This window comes from Balaenoptera ricei, chromosome 1 (genome assembly GCF_028023285.1).
Source record: "Balaenoptera ricei isolate mBalRic1 chromosome 1, mBalRic1.hap2, whole genome shotgun sequence".
Taxonomy (NCBI): Eukaryota; Metazoa; Chordata; class Mammalia; order Artiodactyla; family Balaenopteridae; genus Balaenoptera; species Balaenoptera ricei.
Genome location: NC_082639.1, coordinates 88024140 through 88039138, shown reverse-complemented (window position 1 = coordinate 88039138; position 14999 = coordinate 88024140). Strand labels below are relative to the sequence as shown.

The following is a 14999-nucleotide window of genomic DNA, read 5'->3' as shown; positions in this document are numbered from 1 at the left end:
TTCAAAAATACAATTTTTTTGTTGAAGAACTGATCAATGTACAAGTATTTGAGGATATACAAAGTACTCAGTGCTATACTTAGGTATTATATACTTAAAGTGATGAAGGGAACCAAGTTGGAAGAGCAGTAGCCTAGAAATAAGGCTCTGATGTACTCTGGTTCTACAAGTGAAAGTTGATTCTATTTGAAAAGTAGTCCAGTTGATTATTGAAAAACGGGATTGAAAAATAGGGAAATAGTGTAAGTGTAGACTATACTATACTATTGTAATGTATTAGTATTGGTGGGAACTTTCCTTAGTTGGTATATTTCCTTTATATTCTCCAGAGTTATCCATTCTAGTAAGAGTTTCAATAAAGCTTGAAACTATCTTTATTGTTGCTATTTTGTTTCTACCAGTAGCTCTAGTTGAACAGTAATTGTATTCAGAAATAACGTGCCTATTTGTTTTCCATTATTTTTTGGAGTGAAATATGAGAAGATTCTGAGATAACTTCAGAAAGGCTGTATAACTTCAGACAGTATAATGATTAAGAGCACAATTATTCAAACCAGCCTGGGTTCAAATTCCAACTTAGTAACCTTGGGCAAGTTACTTAACTTCTCTGTGCTTTCCTTCTCCATACAGCAAAACTGGAATAATAATTATACCTTATAGGAATTGTTGTAAAGATCAATTAGATCAATACACATAAAGCACCTAGAGACAGTGCCTGGCACGAAATAAGAGCTTTGGAAGTGTTAGCTATTAGAAGTAGTAGTGGTGGTGGTAAAAGCATTGATATTTAGGTTATGTTTATGTCAGCTGAATGTATTTTTGTTGGCTATTTACATTTTCTACGCATTTGGCTCGGTCATTTAAGAGACAGCTTAATTAGACTGTGCTGTCAACCGTTGCATTTTCTCACCTGTAGGCGCCTTAATGTTTGTGGCATGGATGACTACTGTTAGCGTAGGTGTACTGATTGCCCGGTTCTTCAAACCTGTTTGGTCAAAGGCTTTATTTGGTGATGCAGCTTGGTTTCAGGTAGGTGGAGGAAAAGTTTAATGCAATTTCCATATTATTTGAACATTGCAACATGAAAACACATGAAGTAAGTGGATTTTTTTGGTGTATGTATGGTTATAGTTGTAATTTTGGAATCCTCATAATTTCTTTTTGCTCTTTGGTTTCCTAACCAACTGAGAATAGACACAAGGTACTTGATGGAAATAAAAATAAAGACAGCTCTACGAAGGGCCAGGCTGGATTGGAGAATGTATCAGCGCCATGTGCGTTTCTTTGGAACATGGATTTTGGGACCCAAATGATCTTGAGTTACATGTCTAGTTGCAGAAGAAGAGACTCGAAGAGCATTTACCCACTGCACTGAGTACAGATGGGTTGAGGAAGGCAGCAGAGAAGAAGAAAGAAATAGTGGGTGCTTACTATGTTGCAAAGCAGTGGTCTGTCCTCTGGTTGATGGGCCAGTGAATGTTAGGCCGTCCCTAGCTCACCAGTCAAGATCATGTATCTCCTGTGTGGGTGGGAATAGAAACTAAAAGTGTCCTTTTTAATGCTGCCTCTTCCCATGGGATGAGGAGGCAGTCTTTTAATAGAAACATGAGCAAGAGTCAATAAATACCTCTCAAAACAAAACGAAACAAACCTATATCTTTCATTTGTCATGGAGTATAGATATTTGCACATATAGTGGAAGATCAATGACTGTGTTGAGATAGAATGTACGTGTCTGCTTATAGAAAAAAATACTGCTTATTGGAACAGTTTTGACTTTATAAGAGGTATTCTTGAAACTTCATATAAATTTGTAGCTTTTAAGATTTACCTTATCTAAAATTGTTTCTCACATTTGGCTGGCAGTGTTAATCTGTTTTATTTGTTCTCAGTAATGACTGCTACATGCCTTGCTCCTGTCTCTGCCTTTGATTGCTCTCTCTCTCTCTCTCTCTCCCCTCTTCTCATGTGGATATTCCCAACTGCAAAACAGTTTATGTCTGTTTTGTTTCTTTATGTCTCCTCTTTACCAATTCAAATCCTCCACTGTCTTTAAAACTATGGTGTCTATATATATATAGGGTGACTATATGTTCTACTTTCTGGTGATGTGTGTGTATATATATATAGATAGATATATATGCACACACACACCCATATGTATCTGTGTGTGTGTGTGTGTGTGTGTGTGTGTGTGTATGTGTGTATATATCTATCTATCTATATATATATCTGTGATATAGTGATTACATGTCCTACATTCTCTGGGATAGTTTTGGTTTGCATCAGTTATCCTCACATAATCAATTAACAGTGCCCATTTTCACTCTCAGCATTCTCCTCATTTGGATAATGAATTACACATTTCAAATATGTTTCTCTTATCTGCTCAATTAAATCCCAGACTCCCCAGGAAACAGTACTTTCTGTTTGCTTGCGTTTCATTGTATCCAAGCACTGTGCTTGATGGTGGAACTTAATAAATGTGTTTGGAAGAAAATGATGGACTTGGCAAGTAAGTGCTCTCTGTGTGTGAAATATCCATTCCTGCTGTTCTGTGCAGGTGAAGTCTTGGCAGATGCTTTAGAATGATGAGGTTGGCAGCTTAGGCTTTTCTTTAAAGTTCAGTGGAATAGTAAGATTTTTGTTTTTAACTGACCACAAATTGTGGTGGTGTCAATTGAATGCATGCCTTCTGTGAATCTCATCCCATGATCTTCATAGTGACGTCAACTCCTTTCTCTTATGTAGTTAACTCTCTTCTCATTTGTCATTTCACCCTTGCAGGTACATCGAATGCTCATGCTTACTACTTCTGCCCTCACTTTTACTGCTTTTCTTCTGCCTTTTATTTACAGAGGAGGCTGGAATTGGGTAAGTAGATCTTAAACAGGATGTTTTTATTCTATTTATATGTTTAAAATTCATTTTGGTGCCAAAGTAGATTGCTGTTTTATTCTCAAATGATGGGTAAAAAGATATTTCTGCAGGTATCCCTCTTTCTTTCCTTTTTGAATCATCTGATGACTATTTCACATGGTTGGTGGTCAGGGATGAAGTGAGAATGTAAGTGCAGATTACTTGGTAATGAAATATATTTTTAGACTGCCTCAAATTTTAAATTTACACTATATGGCTTTAATAAATTTTCTTGCTATAGAATGGTGAAAATTGAAAGCATGATATCTGAGGAACATGAACACTGTAAAGTGGTTTTCTCTAACTAATACTATGACTATCACTAAGCTAACATTAGTTGCATTCCTACTGAGCAACTGTGCTAAGTGCTTTACATGTGTTATCAAATTTAAACCTCAAATGAAGTTGTTATTGATAATAATCCCATGTCACAAATGAAGAAACTGAGGCCTATTCTCAAATGTGTATCTCCAGCTTAGACCTCTGCACTGACTGAGACTCACACAAACAGCTGTCTACTCAGGAACTCAACTTGCATGTCCAAGACATCTCTACTGAATTCCTGATCTCTCCTCCCAGTCTTGCTCCGTGGGCTGCCATCCCCATATTAGTGGTTTGCAGTCCCCTTCTTAGGCCAAAACATTGGAATTATTCTTAACTCTGCTCTCACACCCCATATCAAATCCATCAGGAAATCCCATTGGCTTTGCATGTCAAATACAACACTTTCCACCATCACTGGTACTACTATGTGGGTTCGAGCCACCATCATCTTTTGCCTGGACTTTTGCAGTAGGCACCTAATTGGTCTCTCTACTTCAACCCTTGCCCGTGTACAATCTGTTTTCAACCAAGAAGCAGAGTGATTTTTAAAAAAATGTAAATCAGATGATGTCATTCCTGTGCCCCAAACTGGTTTCTCTAATGCCTCTCAGTTTTACTCAAGGTTAAAGCCAAAGTCCTCCATGACTGGCTCCCAGTTACTCTCTGAATTGATCTACTCTTTTCCTCATCCAAAAGCTCATGTCATTTCACACTGGGCTAATGCTAGGTATGCTCCTGCTTTATAGTCTTTTTTTTTCTTTTTTTAAAAAATTTATTTATTTACTTATTTATTCTGCTTTATAGTCTTTGCAAAGATTCTTCCTTCTGCCTTAGTCATGCTTCCTCTACTCCCTCACCTTCTTCAAGTCTTTGCTCAAATAATAGCTTCTCAAAGAGCCCTGCTCTGCTTCATTTTTTCCTGAAGCATTCTTTACCTTATGTCGTTTCAGATAATTTACTTAAATATCTTATCTTTTCTTTGTCTGTCTTCTCACACTAGTATGTGAACTCCATGAGAAGACAGGATATTTACTGGTATGTTTGCTAATGTATCTCTAACACCCAGAACAGATTCTGGTACATGAGATATTCAGTAAATATTTATGGAATGAATGAATGAGGCTTATTGAGAATTGGAGATGTACCTAAGGTCAGAGCCTGTGCTTCCATTATACTCTTCTAGTTTAACAGCCAGTCAGAATTTGATATTAAAATTTAATATTTCAGTTTGGGCTGTTGCTACAAGGGCTAAGATTGAAGACTCTTGGGTCACAATATTATTAGGAAACCTCCTTTCTGCTTTTTAGGTAGTTTATAGATTGGTCAACCTATTTTTTTTTTTAAATTTTTATTGGGGTATAGTTGGTTTATAATGTTGTGTTAGTTTCAGGTGTACAGCAAATTGAATCTGTTACACATATACATATATCCACTCTTTTTTAGATTCTTTTCCCATATAGGCCATTACAGAGTACTGAGTAGAGTTCCCTGTGCTATACAGTAGGTCCTTATTAGTTATTTATTTTATATATAGTAGTGTGTATATGTCAATCCCAATCTTCCAGTTTATCCCTCCTCCCCCACTCCCTGGTAACCATAAGTTTATTTTCTACATCTGTAACTCTATTTCTGTTTTGTAGATAAGTTCATCTGTACCCTTTTTTTAGATTCCGCATATAAGCAATATCATATGATATTTGTCTTTCTCTGACTTATATCACTTAGTATGACAATCTCTAGGTCCATCCATGTTGCTGCAAATGGTATTATTTCGTTCTTTTTTATGGCTGAGTAATATTCCATTGTATATATGTACCACATCTTCTTTATCCATTCCTCTGTTGATGGACATTTAGATTGCTTCCATGTCCTGGCTATTGTAAATAGTGCTGCTATGAACACTGGGGTGTATGTATCTTTTCAAATTATGGTTTTCTCTGGATATATGCCCAGGAATGAGATTACTGGATGGTATGGTAGCTCTATTTTCAGTTTTTTAAGGAACTTCCATGGTCAACCTATTTTTTTTTAAAGGAAATTATGAAGATTTTCTGATATGACTCAAGATATTGAAACTTTATTTTATCCATGTACTTGGACAAGTGTAATACTTATTTTGTAAACTTTGTAGTTTGTAGTCTTTGCAGTTTATGACTATGGTAGTAAAAAGGTTAAGAGCACAGTTGTACAGGCAGATTGCTTGGATTCAAATCCTCATGTCATCATTTATTACTTGGGACACCCTGGGCAAGTTGCTTCTCTGTCCCTCGGTTTACTCAAGTGGGGATAGTAGAGTATCTATCTTATAGGCTTTCTGAGGGTTGAGAGTTAATTAACTGAAAGCACTTAGGATAGTCCCAGCACATTCTAAGTATATAAGAATTTTGTTGCTGCTCTTACTGTTTTTTATTAGAGAGAGGCACTTTCCATCTCCAGGGTCCAGGTTATAACTTATCTGTATATAACTGAGTCCATGGTTTGAAAGTTTTGTAGTGCTCTTCTGTCAACTTTTAGTTCCTCATTTGCAAAAGCTTCCTATCTTGGCTTGGAAACCACTATGTCCTTGTTCTAGATCACAGGTTTTAGAGCCTTCCCAAGCATGGGAGTCAGTAACACCAGACTGTGATATCCCTCTATTTAAACGTGTAACGTATTAGAGCATCTTCTTAATTTTTCTCTTAAATTTTTAAACGAAATAATTGTGCAAAGTGGTCTAATCCAACTGTTTGCTGTTTTCAGCAAGCACACATCACTGAGGGAGGAGTGTAGCCGAAACTGTTGAGGTATTGTGTTGATGATTTTTCTTGGCTTAGACCTTCGTTCTGAACAGAGGAGATGAGATTTTAATACAGTGGTTGTGCAGGTTATTCTCTTGATCAGCAAACATTTATTGAGTGACTAAGGCTCTGTTAAGCATATGGGTTACAAGGAATCAAGTAGAACCTTCAGCTCTGGGAAACATAGAGGTCTGAACAAGTAATTAAAATACACTGGGTTGATTGTTCCTGACATGCAGGTACTAACTAGTCCTAGGTGGGCTTCAGATGGCTGTGCTGGTGTTGGTGGTCATCTAACATCCTGGTGGGAAGAGGCAGCATTCTGTGCATGGATTCCACCATGACCATTTACACACTGTGTGGCCTTGGATGCATTACTTGATATCTCTGAGCCTCAGTTCCCCCATTTGTAGAAGTGGGATATTGATAACTAACTGTCAAGCATCATAGTGAACATTAGTGATAATGTGTATAAAGTATGTGCCTGGTATAGACACTCAGTGAATGGTGCCTGTTATTATAACTATCATTATTAAATGTTTAAAGCTACAGAAAAACGCTAAGAATACATCTGTGTGTATTATTTTTAACTTGGGGGTTTAATCGATGGGCAAGATTGAGACCATTAAAATGTTATAACTTTGTTCAGCATGCAGGTTATCACCCATACCTTGGTTGTATAGTGATGATTTTAGCAGTTCTTCAGCTTCTTTCGGCAGCCTTCAGACCACCTTTACATGACCCAAGGTACTTAGGTCTTTATTTATAAATGCTTTTAATGTAGATGTCATTAGTTGGGAAACCAATTCCTTTTTTGCATTTTATAAAATTCAGTGATAAATTATATTTACTCTAAAAGATTTTAAAATGTATTTCAGATATCTAATTCCTAGGCAATAGGGAAATTACATGCTTTTTATTCTCTTGGGAATTAATTGTAGTTCCATCACTTTTAAGAATACTGACTGGTTCTTTATTTGGTAGAAGGCAAATGTTTAACTGGACTCATTGGAGTATGGGAACAACTGCTAGAATAATAGCAGGTAAGTAATTGTGATGCTACTTATTCATATATAATTGCAGGTTGTTTATATTGCAAGTTGTAATTTGGCTTAAATGATTTTTAGATGCATTAGTAATTGGAGTAATTGGCTGTTGAGGAGAAATCAGTCAAACATTGAAATCCAGAAAGTAATTTCTAGAGGTAACTATTTAAGCCATTATTTCAGTTTCAAGGTTTTTAAAATGACTTTAAAACTCTCCTTTTGAGACTTTTTTTTAGCATTTGCCTTTGCCAGCAGAATAAGCTATGCTGATGACCGACCAAACATTTAAGCAGCTCAACTTGAGGGTCAGTTGTGGGTTGGGCTGAAGTGGGCTCCGAGGTCCCAGCCCTCTGTCTCCAGGTTTTCACCATGGGGATGGTACCTTCTAGGGAAAGGTGTTTTTCAAAAGTCAAGTATGATTATCCAGTGTATTTTGATGCTTTATGTAATAAATACCTAAGCTGACACTTCCTACCCTCACATTTCTACAGTCTATAGAAATTCGTAGAAGGGGAGGTATAATCAGAAATGGTTTCCATACGTTTCTCCCTTCCTACATTGCAGACTTAAAACATTTTGAAAAATTTGGGTACCTCTTTTTTAACAATTGGTAGATTATAATTATAATTTCCCATCTTAGGCTTTCTGGTGTTAAAATAAAAAAAGACTAAATTAACTATTTTGTCTTAAATATGAATCTAATTGATATCATAAACTCTTCTAGTATATTTTACTTGATATAATTCACACACATGTATACATGCATACACAGTTACCTCTTGAATTGCATTTGAGTATATGTATTTCTTCCTTATGAATGTAGTGGCAGCAATGTTCCTGGGAATGGATTTACCAGGATTGAATCTTCCTGGGCCATGGAAAACCAATGCAATGATTGGATTTGTAGCCTGGCATGTTGGGACAGAGATTGTTCTGGAGGTACACACTTACCGACTCTCTAGAAAAGGTAACCTGTTCAAAGAGCAGTGTTATGTAGAATCACTTTTATACAAACTGTTGGAATATAATTAGTTTCTTGACACTAATGGTTGACTCTTATACGGTAGCTTACTAATAAAAGTTTCTGATTTGATTACTCAGTCTGTGGTAAAAATAGTGGAAAATTTCTGTGTTTGTTTTTTATATTCATTAGTATTAGAATCAGTGAGTAAAATGCAAGGGAAAGAGGTTTTAGGGAAGAGGCCTTCTTTGTAGGTACTTTTTACTTTGCATGCTGGTCTGACTTGGGGCTAGAATGCACTGAGAGCCCTGAATGCCTGGAGCTGAGAGACCCCTGAGATGGAGGAAGAAGAGATGCCCATGGTCAACACAGGGCAAAGCTGCAGACGAATTTTACCTATTTGACAAACTTCCTTTGTGCTGTCACTTAGGTTGCCCTATACATCGTATGTAGCTAGCTAACCAGCGCGCTAGATAGGAAGGATTTATTTTGCCGGCGCTCTCTAGTGGCAAGGTCTGTTTTGGTCTCACCTCTAGGCAGGGTAAGATACCTGTAGCCATTAGAAGAGATTAGTAGAGAATCAGTGACATTTTAGCTTGATTTCTAGTCTGACTGTCTTTTGTGTCCTATCTAGTTCTCAGCCCCTCAAATAAGTAAAAGTGGCCTTCTAAAAACAAAACCTGTTTGTTGTCTAGTGTCTGTGTTGTGAATCTAGGAGCCTGGGCAGCTTTTAGGAACTGAGTACTAAATATCTGTCCTACCATTTTTTGGTTCTTGATAGGGTCACATACATAGGGTTTGAGTCTTTTTTTGTTGTTTTTAATTGAAGTATAGTTGATTTACAATACTGTATGGGGTTTGAGTCTTAAAGGACTTTTGATCGCTAGATTATGGCTTACTATTTAAAATACATATGTACTTAAAACTTGGATTGTTAGGAGTTTGGTATGGTGTTTATTGACTAGGAGAAAGTCTTTTAACAAATGTATGCTGTAGCCAGCTTGACCTAATTTGTGAGAGCCTTAAGTATTCAAGAAGTTTGTAACATTTGGTCACTTGAAATGGGAGAATGAACATCCTGGAAATCAGCAAACGCTACAAATCAGGTTTTTTTTTTTTTTTTGAGAATTAGTTTATCTGCATACCCACTGGCCTTACAAACTTATGTTCTTATTCTTGACAGTTGAAATATTGGATGATGATAGAATTCAGATCCTCCAGTCATTTACTGCAGCTGAAGCAGAAGTAAGTCTTTTTTTCTTCTTTATTGACACAAACCTTAATGATAGTTATTCTTTTTTCTCATATCTCAATTTTTTTCTTTCAGGGTTATGCTTTTAAAAAGGCAGTGTTAGCAATTTATGTCTGTGGGAATTTGACTTTTCTCACTATGTTCTTATCTGCAATCAACCATCTATGAGCGAGCGAAGACCTTGGCTTTTGCAGACCAGGTGATAATTATCATCAAGCCAAAAAACCTGATGCCTGTACCGACTGCCTGGAGCGTATTCATGACTTCTAATTAGGAAGACCAGGCCATGTCTATAGAGAAATTCCGACGTCTGGTCTTTAGAGATCAACATTCACTAGGGTCCTATGGGCTATAAACTGATGTCAAGCTTTTATGTATTATTCTGAGTCTTAAAGGGAAGATTGTACTTGAGGAGAAATGACTCAAATATTTTTTATGCTGAAATTTTAAGAATGTTAGCATGTAAGAAAAGAACTGTTTGGAAAAACAAAAAAGGTGTCATAGGATAAAATGCAGATAGTATTAAGGTAAATATATTTTGGACTATAAAGGTGCTGTGGTACTTTAAAGAAAACATTTATTTTTACTAGTTTATCTGAATGGTCTTTCTTAGGATGTTTTTCCCCTTCCCCCTTTTCTTAAAAATTTTTTAGAAACATGTTTTTCAGTCCAGTGTTTTGGACATATCCTTTGTTTCATGTATTTTGTTACTTCCCTGGTAAAGGTGAAAGTAGGGCTAACACCATTTCATTAACATTTAAATATATTATTAATATTATAATTTATTTCTTAGCAGTGAAATGCAAGTGTGCATCTTCTGATTAAGAGTGTCTTTATATATTCAGCTACAGAGCTAAAATGGCATTTTATATGCTAATTGTTTTAACTCTGAGGTTGTCTTAGCCTTTGGAGATTGTAGACTTGCATTTCAAAATTAATAAAATTCACTCTTGTGAACGTATTTAAGAGTTATTCTTTGTCCTTGTGGTAATAAAATAATATGCGTGGTTCTGTTTTGTTAGAAGATCCTGATGCTGTAATGAATTAGAATTATCAATGTTATTTCCCTTCCGGTTCCAATAATTTCTATTTTATGACTGGGTCTCATGTTTGCTATGAGGACTTCTAGCCAGTGGGTGGCGCCATAATACTACTGCTATGTTACTGTTCACTTGTGCTGATTCATTTTTAGTACTTAGATAATATCTTGGGATGGCATTTCTCTTAAAATTCACCAACTCTTAATATTTATTTGAAAAATTTCTCTCTTTTTTTTTTTTGCCTAACAGTTATAGGTTACAAACTGAAATTAGGGACCAGTGTTGTTATTTTCTGGTTTCGATTCTATTTGTTTTCTAACCATGATTGTTTGTAACCGTTGTTTGATACTTCCCTTTACATTCCTGTGACCCTGTAACAAATGAACATAACTATCTTAGGCAGAGGAAACCAGCAAAACTCTACATTCTTAAAATAAAAAGTTTAGGGAGGCATATTTTACTTTTTTAGGTGTTCTTTCTGATTGGTCCAAGGACCTAAATTCTATCTGGTATAAATAATAGCCTCAGCGATGTATGTTACATCTTTCACTGGGTAAAATGATATGTTTTTGTTCTTTATATAGGTGTTTATCATAGTAGCTTAGGGTTTGAGATGTGAACTTTCCGTGTTTATGTTCTATAAGTGCCAGGCTATTTACAGTCTAAACTTTCCTTTTGAATGTCTTTATTTAAAAACATTTTGTTTAGTATAGAAAGTTAAATGTATACTAAAATATTTTCCGCTAATTTTCAATTATTAGGGAACTAAAGGTTAATAAAATTCTCTTAATAAATTATATTATACATTTGACAAGGAAAGATTTGTTTAAGGAGAAGATGAACCTTGGTGGGTTTCGTTTTCAAATACGTGAGCTTGCTGGATTTCCAGTGCTGAGGCTAACCTATTTTAACTTTTCTTTTTCATTGATTCATCTGTTGGCACTATTTTGATATATCATCAATTGATATACAGATTTGTCCAAAGAAGTCTTTGTCATCTAACCTTAGTAGACCAACAAACCTTTTCATTAATATCAAATGATGATTCTTCTGCTTATGAATGGTTGACATCTACAAATTGAAAATGCCTATTCGTTGCTCCTCTCAGTTTTCCTTCTTGTTTTTTTTTTTTTTTTTTTTAAATTATTATTATTATTATTTTATTTATTTATTTATTTATTTACTTATGGCTGTGTTGGGTCTTCGTTTCTGTGTGAGGGCTTTCTCCAGTTGCAGCGAGCAGGGGCCACTCTTCATCGCGGTGCGCGGGCATCTCACTATAGCGGCCTCTCTTGTTGCGGAGCACAGGCTCCAGACGCGCAGGCTCAGTAGTTGTGGCTCACGGGCCTAGTTGCTCCGTGGCATGTGGGATCTTCCCAGACCAGGGCTTGAACCCATGTCCCCTGCATTGGCAGGCAGATTCTCAACCACTGCGCCACCAGGGAAGCCCTTCCTTCTTGTTTTTGTAATAAACAATCTGTTATTTTAAAGATATCTTTTGATAGGAGTAATTGTTAAACTAAATGCCTTTATATCTTCAGCAATGTTGCCCCAAATAGCAAAATCATGAGTTTTCTTCTTAAAGATGGGTTCTTCTATAAAATAAAAATAACTATTTATTTTTGAAAAAAAAGTGAAACAAATTCTAGAAAGTTGTGGTTGGGGTAGCATTCATAACTGAGGCTATTTTTGTTTTTATTATTTTCTTATCTTTGGAAATCAATCTTAAGGACGCAGGTAGCCTATGGCATAAGTTATCGAATAACACTTTAGTGCCTACTTGGTTATCAGGATTTTGGCTCTAATGTGTGTTAAGTGATATTCATCCCTCCACATCTTGCCCCAGTCCAGGTTGTGGTGGGAAAAGACAGATGCAGCAGATGCCAACTAGGAAGCCCTAGGGGGGACCTGTAGCTCTTGGCTGAAATTCCATTTGTCTGTGTATTCTGGTGAAGCAAGGAAAAAACAAAGAACAAAGGTCCTTGTTTAAGATAATCCACTGTAGATGGGAATGAAAGAAAGGATTCTTCTAAGCTCTTTTCAAATCAGATTAGGTTACACACTGTCACTGTGCACACCCTGCTTCTTTCCTTCTTGCCCAATACCCACCGGGCTCATCTCTGCACCCAGGTCACTGATGGTCACCTGCCTGGAATGCCCTTTCTGTTTCCTTCTTTCTAGCAAAAACTAGTTTATTAAGTTCTGGCTCAAAAATCCTTCTCGTTTTTGGAGGCTTCCCTGACTGTTCCTTCTGCATAGGTCTCTCCTGACCAAACTTATAAATGGTATGCTGGGAGGCAGATAACCCTGTACATAAAAAAGACTGGGAGTCTGGGAGCGGAGCTGGAAGACCTGAGCATGCATGTCTGATTTATAAGACTCATGTCGTTGGGCAAATCGCTCATTTTCTCTGAGCCTCATTCCTTCATCTGTAAAGCCCATCTCACAGGGCAGTTATGAGGAAGGAAGGAAGTGGTACCAGCAAAAGGTGCTTTGTACATGTTGTTGATGATGTCACTGCTTTTGATTACAGTGTTAAACTTTAGTAGTTTTTACCTATGGAATGTGTAGTTTTTATTTGATAAAAAATTTGATATTCACCTTGAAAACATTATGCTAAGTGAAATAGCCAGACAAGAAAGGACAGCTATTATATGATTTATTTACTTGGAGTACCTAGACTAGTCAAATTCATAGAAAGTAGAAGGGTGATTACCCAGGACTGGGGGAGAGGGAGGAATGGGGAGCTGTTACTTAATGGGTACAGAATTTCTGTTTGGGATGATGAAGTTGTTCTGGAGATTGATAGTGGTGATGCTTACATAACACTGTGTATGTACTTAATGCACTGAATTGTACCCTTGAAAGTAGTTACAGTGGAAAATTTTGTCTTATGTATATTGTACCACAATAAAAAAAAATTAAAAATTTGATGTTTATAGGAACACTATTCACAATAGCCAAATGATGGAAACAGCCCACATGTCCATCAACAGATAAATGAATAAACAAGTTGTGGTACATACATACAATGAAATATTACTCAGCCATAAAAAGATATGAAGTACTGATGCATGCTGTCACATAGATGAACCTTCGGAACATTATGCTTCTCCATGGCTACCAGAGACATCAAAGGACTGGAATAAGAAGAGGAACAGCAAACAAACAAATAAACAAACAAAAAAACTATTATGCTGGGCTTCCCTGGTGGTGCAGTGGTTGAGAATCTGCCTGCCAGTGCAGGGGACACGGGTTTGAGCCCTGGTCTGGGAAGATCCCACATGCCGCGGAGCAACTGGGCCCGTGAGCCACAACTACTGAGCCTGCGCATCTGGAGCCTGTGCTCCGCAACAAGAGAGGCCGCGACAGTGAGAGGCCCGCGCACCGTGATGAAAAGTGGCCCCTGCTCGCCGCAACTAGAGAAAGCCCTCGCACAGAAATGAAGACCCAACACAGCCAAATAATAATAATAATAATAATAATAATAATAATAATAATAAAACTATTATGCTAAGTGAATCAGACGCAGAATGTCACATATTATGATTATATGAAATATCCAGAATAGGTAAATGCATAGCGACAGCAGAGTGGTGGTTGCCAGGGCCTTGAGGAGAGGGAGTGGAGGAGGGAATGGGGAGTAATTGCATAATGGGCATAAGATTTTATTTTGGGATGCTGACAATATTTTGTTGATAGATAGAGGTGGTGGTTGTACAACATTGTGAATATAAGAAATGCCATTTTAAAAGGATTATTTTATGTGAATTTCACCTCAGTAAAACAAGTATTTATCTGATTACTACTCTTGGATTATACCTTTGGGTGGAAAGATCTGGGAGGTTTGCTTGCCCTAAAATTGGTATCAGCTTAATTTCTTATTTCGTTATCAAATAAGTTAATGTCATTTTATATAATGCCTGGTCATATAACTCTGGTTTAGAGGAGAGACAGTTCCTAGAACATATCTTTATTTTTTTCTTTCTTTATTTTTTTCCAGTGGTTTTTCATGGATTTTATTAATTTTTAAAATTTATTTATTTTAATTTATTTTATTTTTTACCAAAAACCTTAAGTAGTGATTTTTTTCCCCAATTTTTATTTTATTTTTTTAAATAGATCTTTATTGGAGTATAATTGCTTCACAATACTGTGTTAGTTTCTGTTGTACAACAAAGTGAATCAGCCATATGCATACATATATCCCCATATCCCCTCCCTCTTGAGCCTCCCTCCCATCCTCCCTATCTTGTCCCTCTAGGTCGTTGCAAAGCACCAAGCTGATCTCCCTGTGATATCTTTAGAAGTACATCTTCTTCATATATCTTATAAACACATAAAAGAAATTGTATTGTACTCTGGGTTTCTTGTAAGAACATAAACAATTTTTGGTTCCCAATCAGGTACTCAGACATGGTAATCAAGCTCTGCGGATAAGAATTTCCTGAACCCATACATTCTAAATATGTGAGTTCCACTGCTAGTAATGGCTAAGATCCTGCCAAATAGACTCTCCTTCAGAAAACTAGAGTAAACTTCAAAAAGCAGCTATCTGAAAGCCCCAGAGAGTGACGAGAAGCAGGAAGATTTGGATAAGGTGTCCACACTCAGAGGAGGAAAATTGTTTGGAGTTCCCTGTTTTCATTGATTTTAGTTTCAGGACAGTTGAAGTCAACT

General features: G+C 36.6%; 1 protein-coding gene across 2 annotated transcripts in view; it reads left to right on the top strand.

Annotated features, from left to right (window-relative positions):
• FRRS1 (ferric chelate reductase 1) overlaps nucleotides 1-10066 on the top strand; it is a 97629-nt gene extending 87563 nt beyond the window's left edge. For both annotated transcript variants that reach the window (XM_059926839.1, XM_059926847.1), the window contains 7 exons: nucleotides 917-1029; nucleotides 2788-2874; nucleotides 6670-6767; nucleotides 7005-7063; nucleotides 7890-8033; nucleotides 9211-9272; nucleotides 9355-10066. In XM_059926839.1, coding sequence (XP_059782822.1) covers nucleotides 917-1029; nucleotides 2788-2874; nucleotides 6670-6767; nucleotides 7005-7063; nucleotides 7890-8033; nucleotides 9211-9272; nucleotides 9355-9447 — 656 coding nt within the window. In that variant the 3' untranslated portion in view covers nucleotides 9448-10066. The remainder of the gene's footprint in view (nucleotides 1-916; nucleotides 1030-2787; nucleotides 2875-6669; nucleotides 6768-7004; nucleotides 7064-7889; nucleotides 8034-9210; nucleotides 9273-9354) is intronic.
• The last annotated feature ends 4933 nt before the right edge of the window (nucleotides 10067-14999 follow it).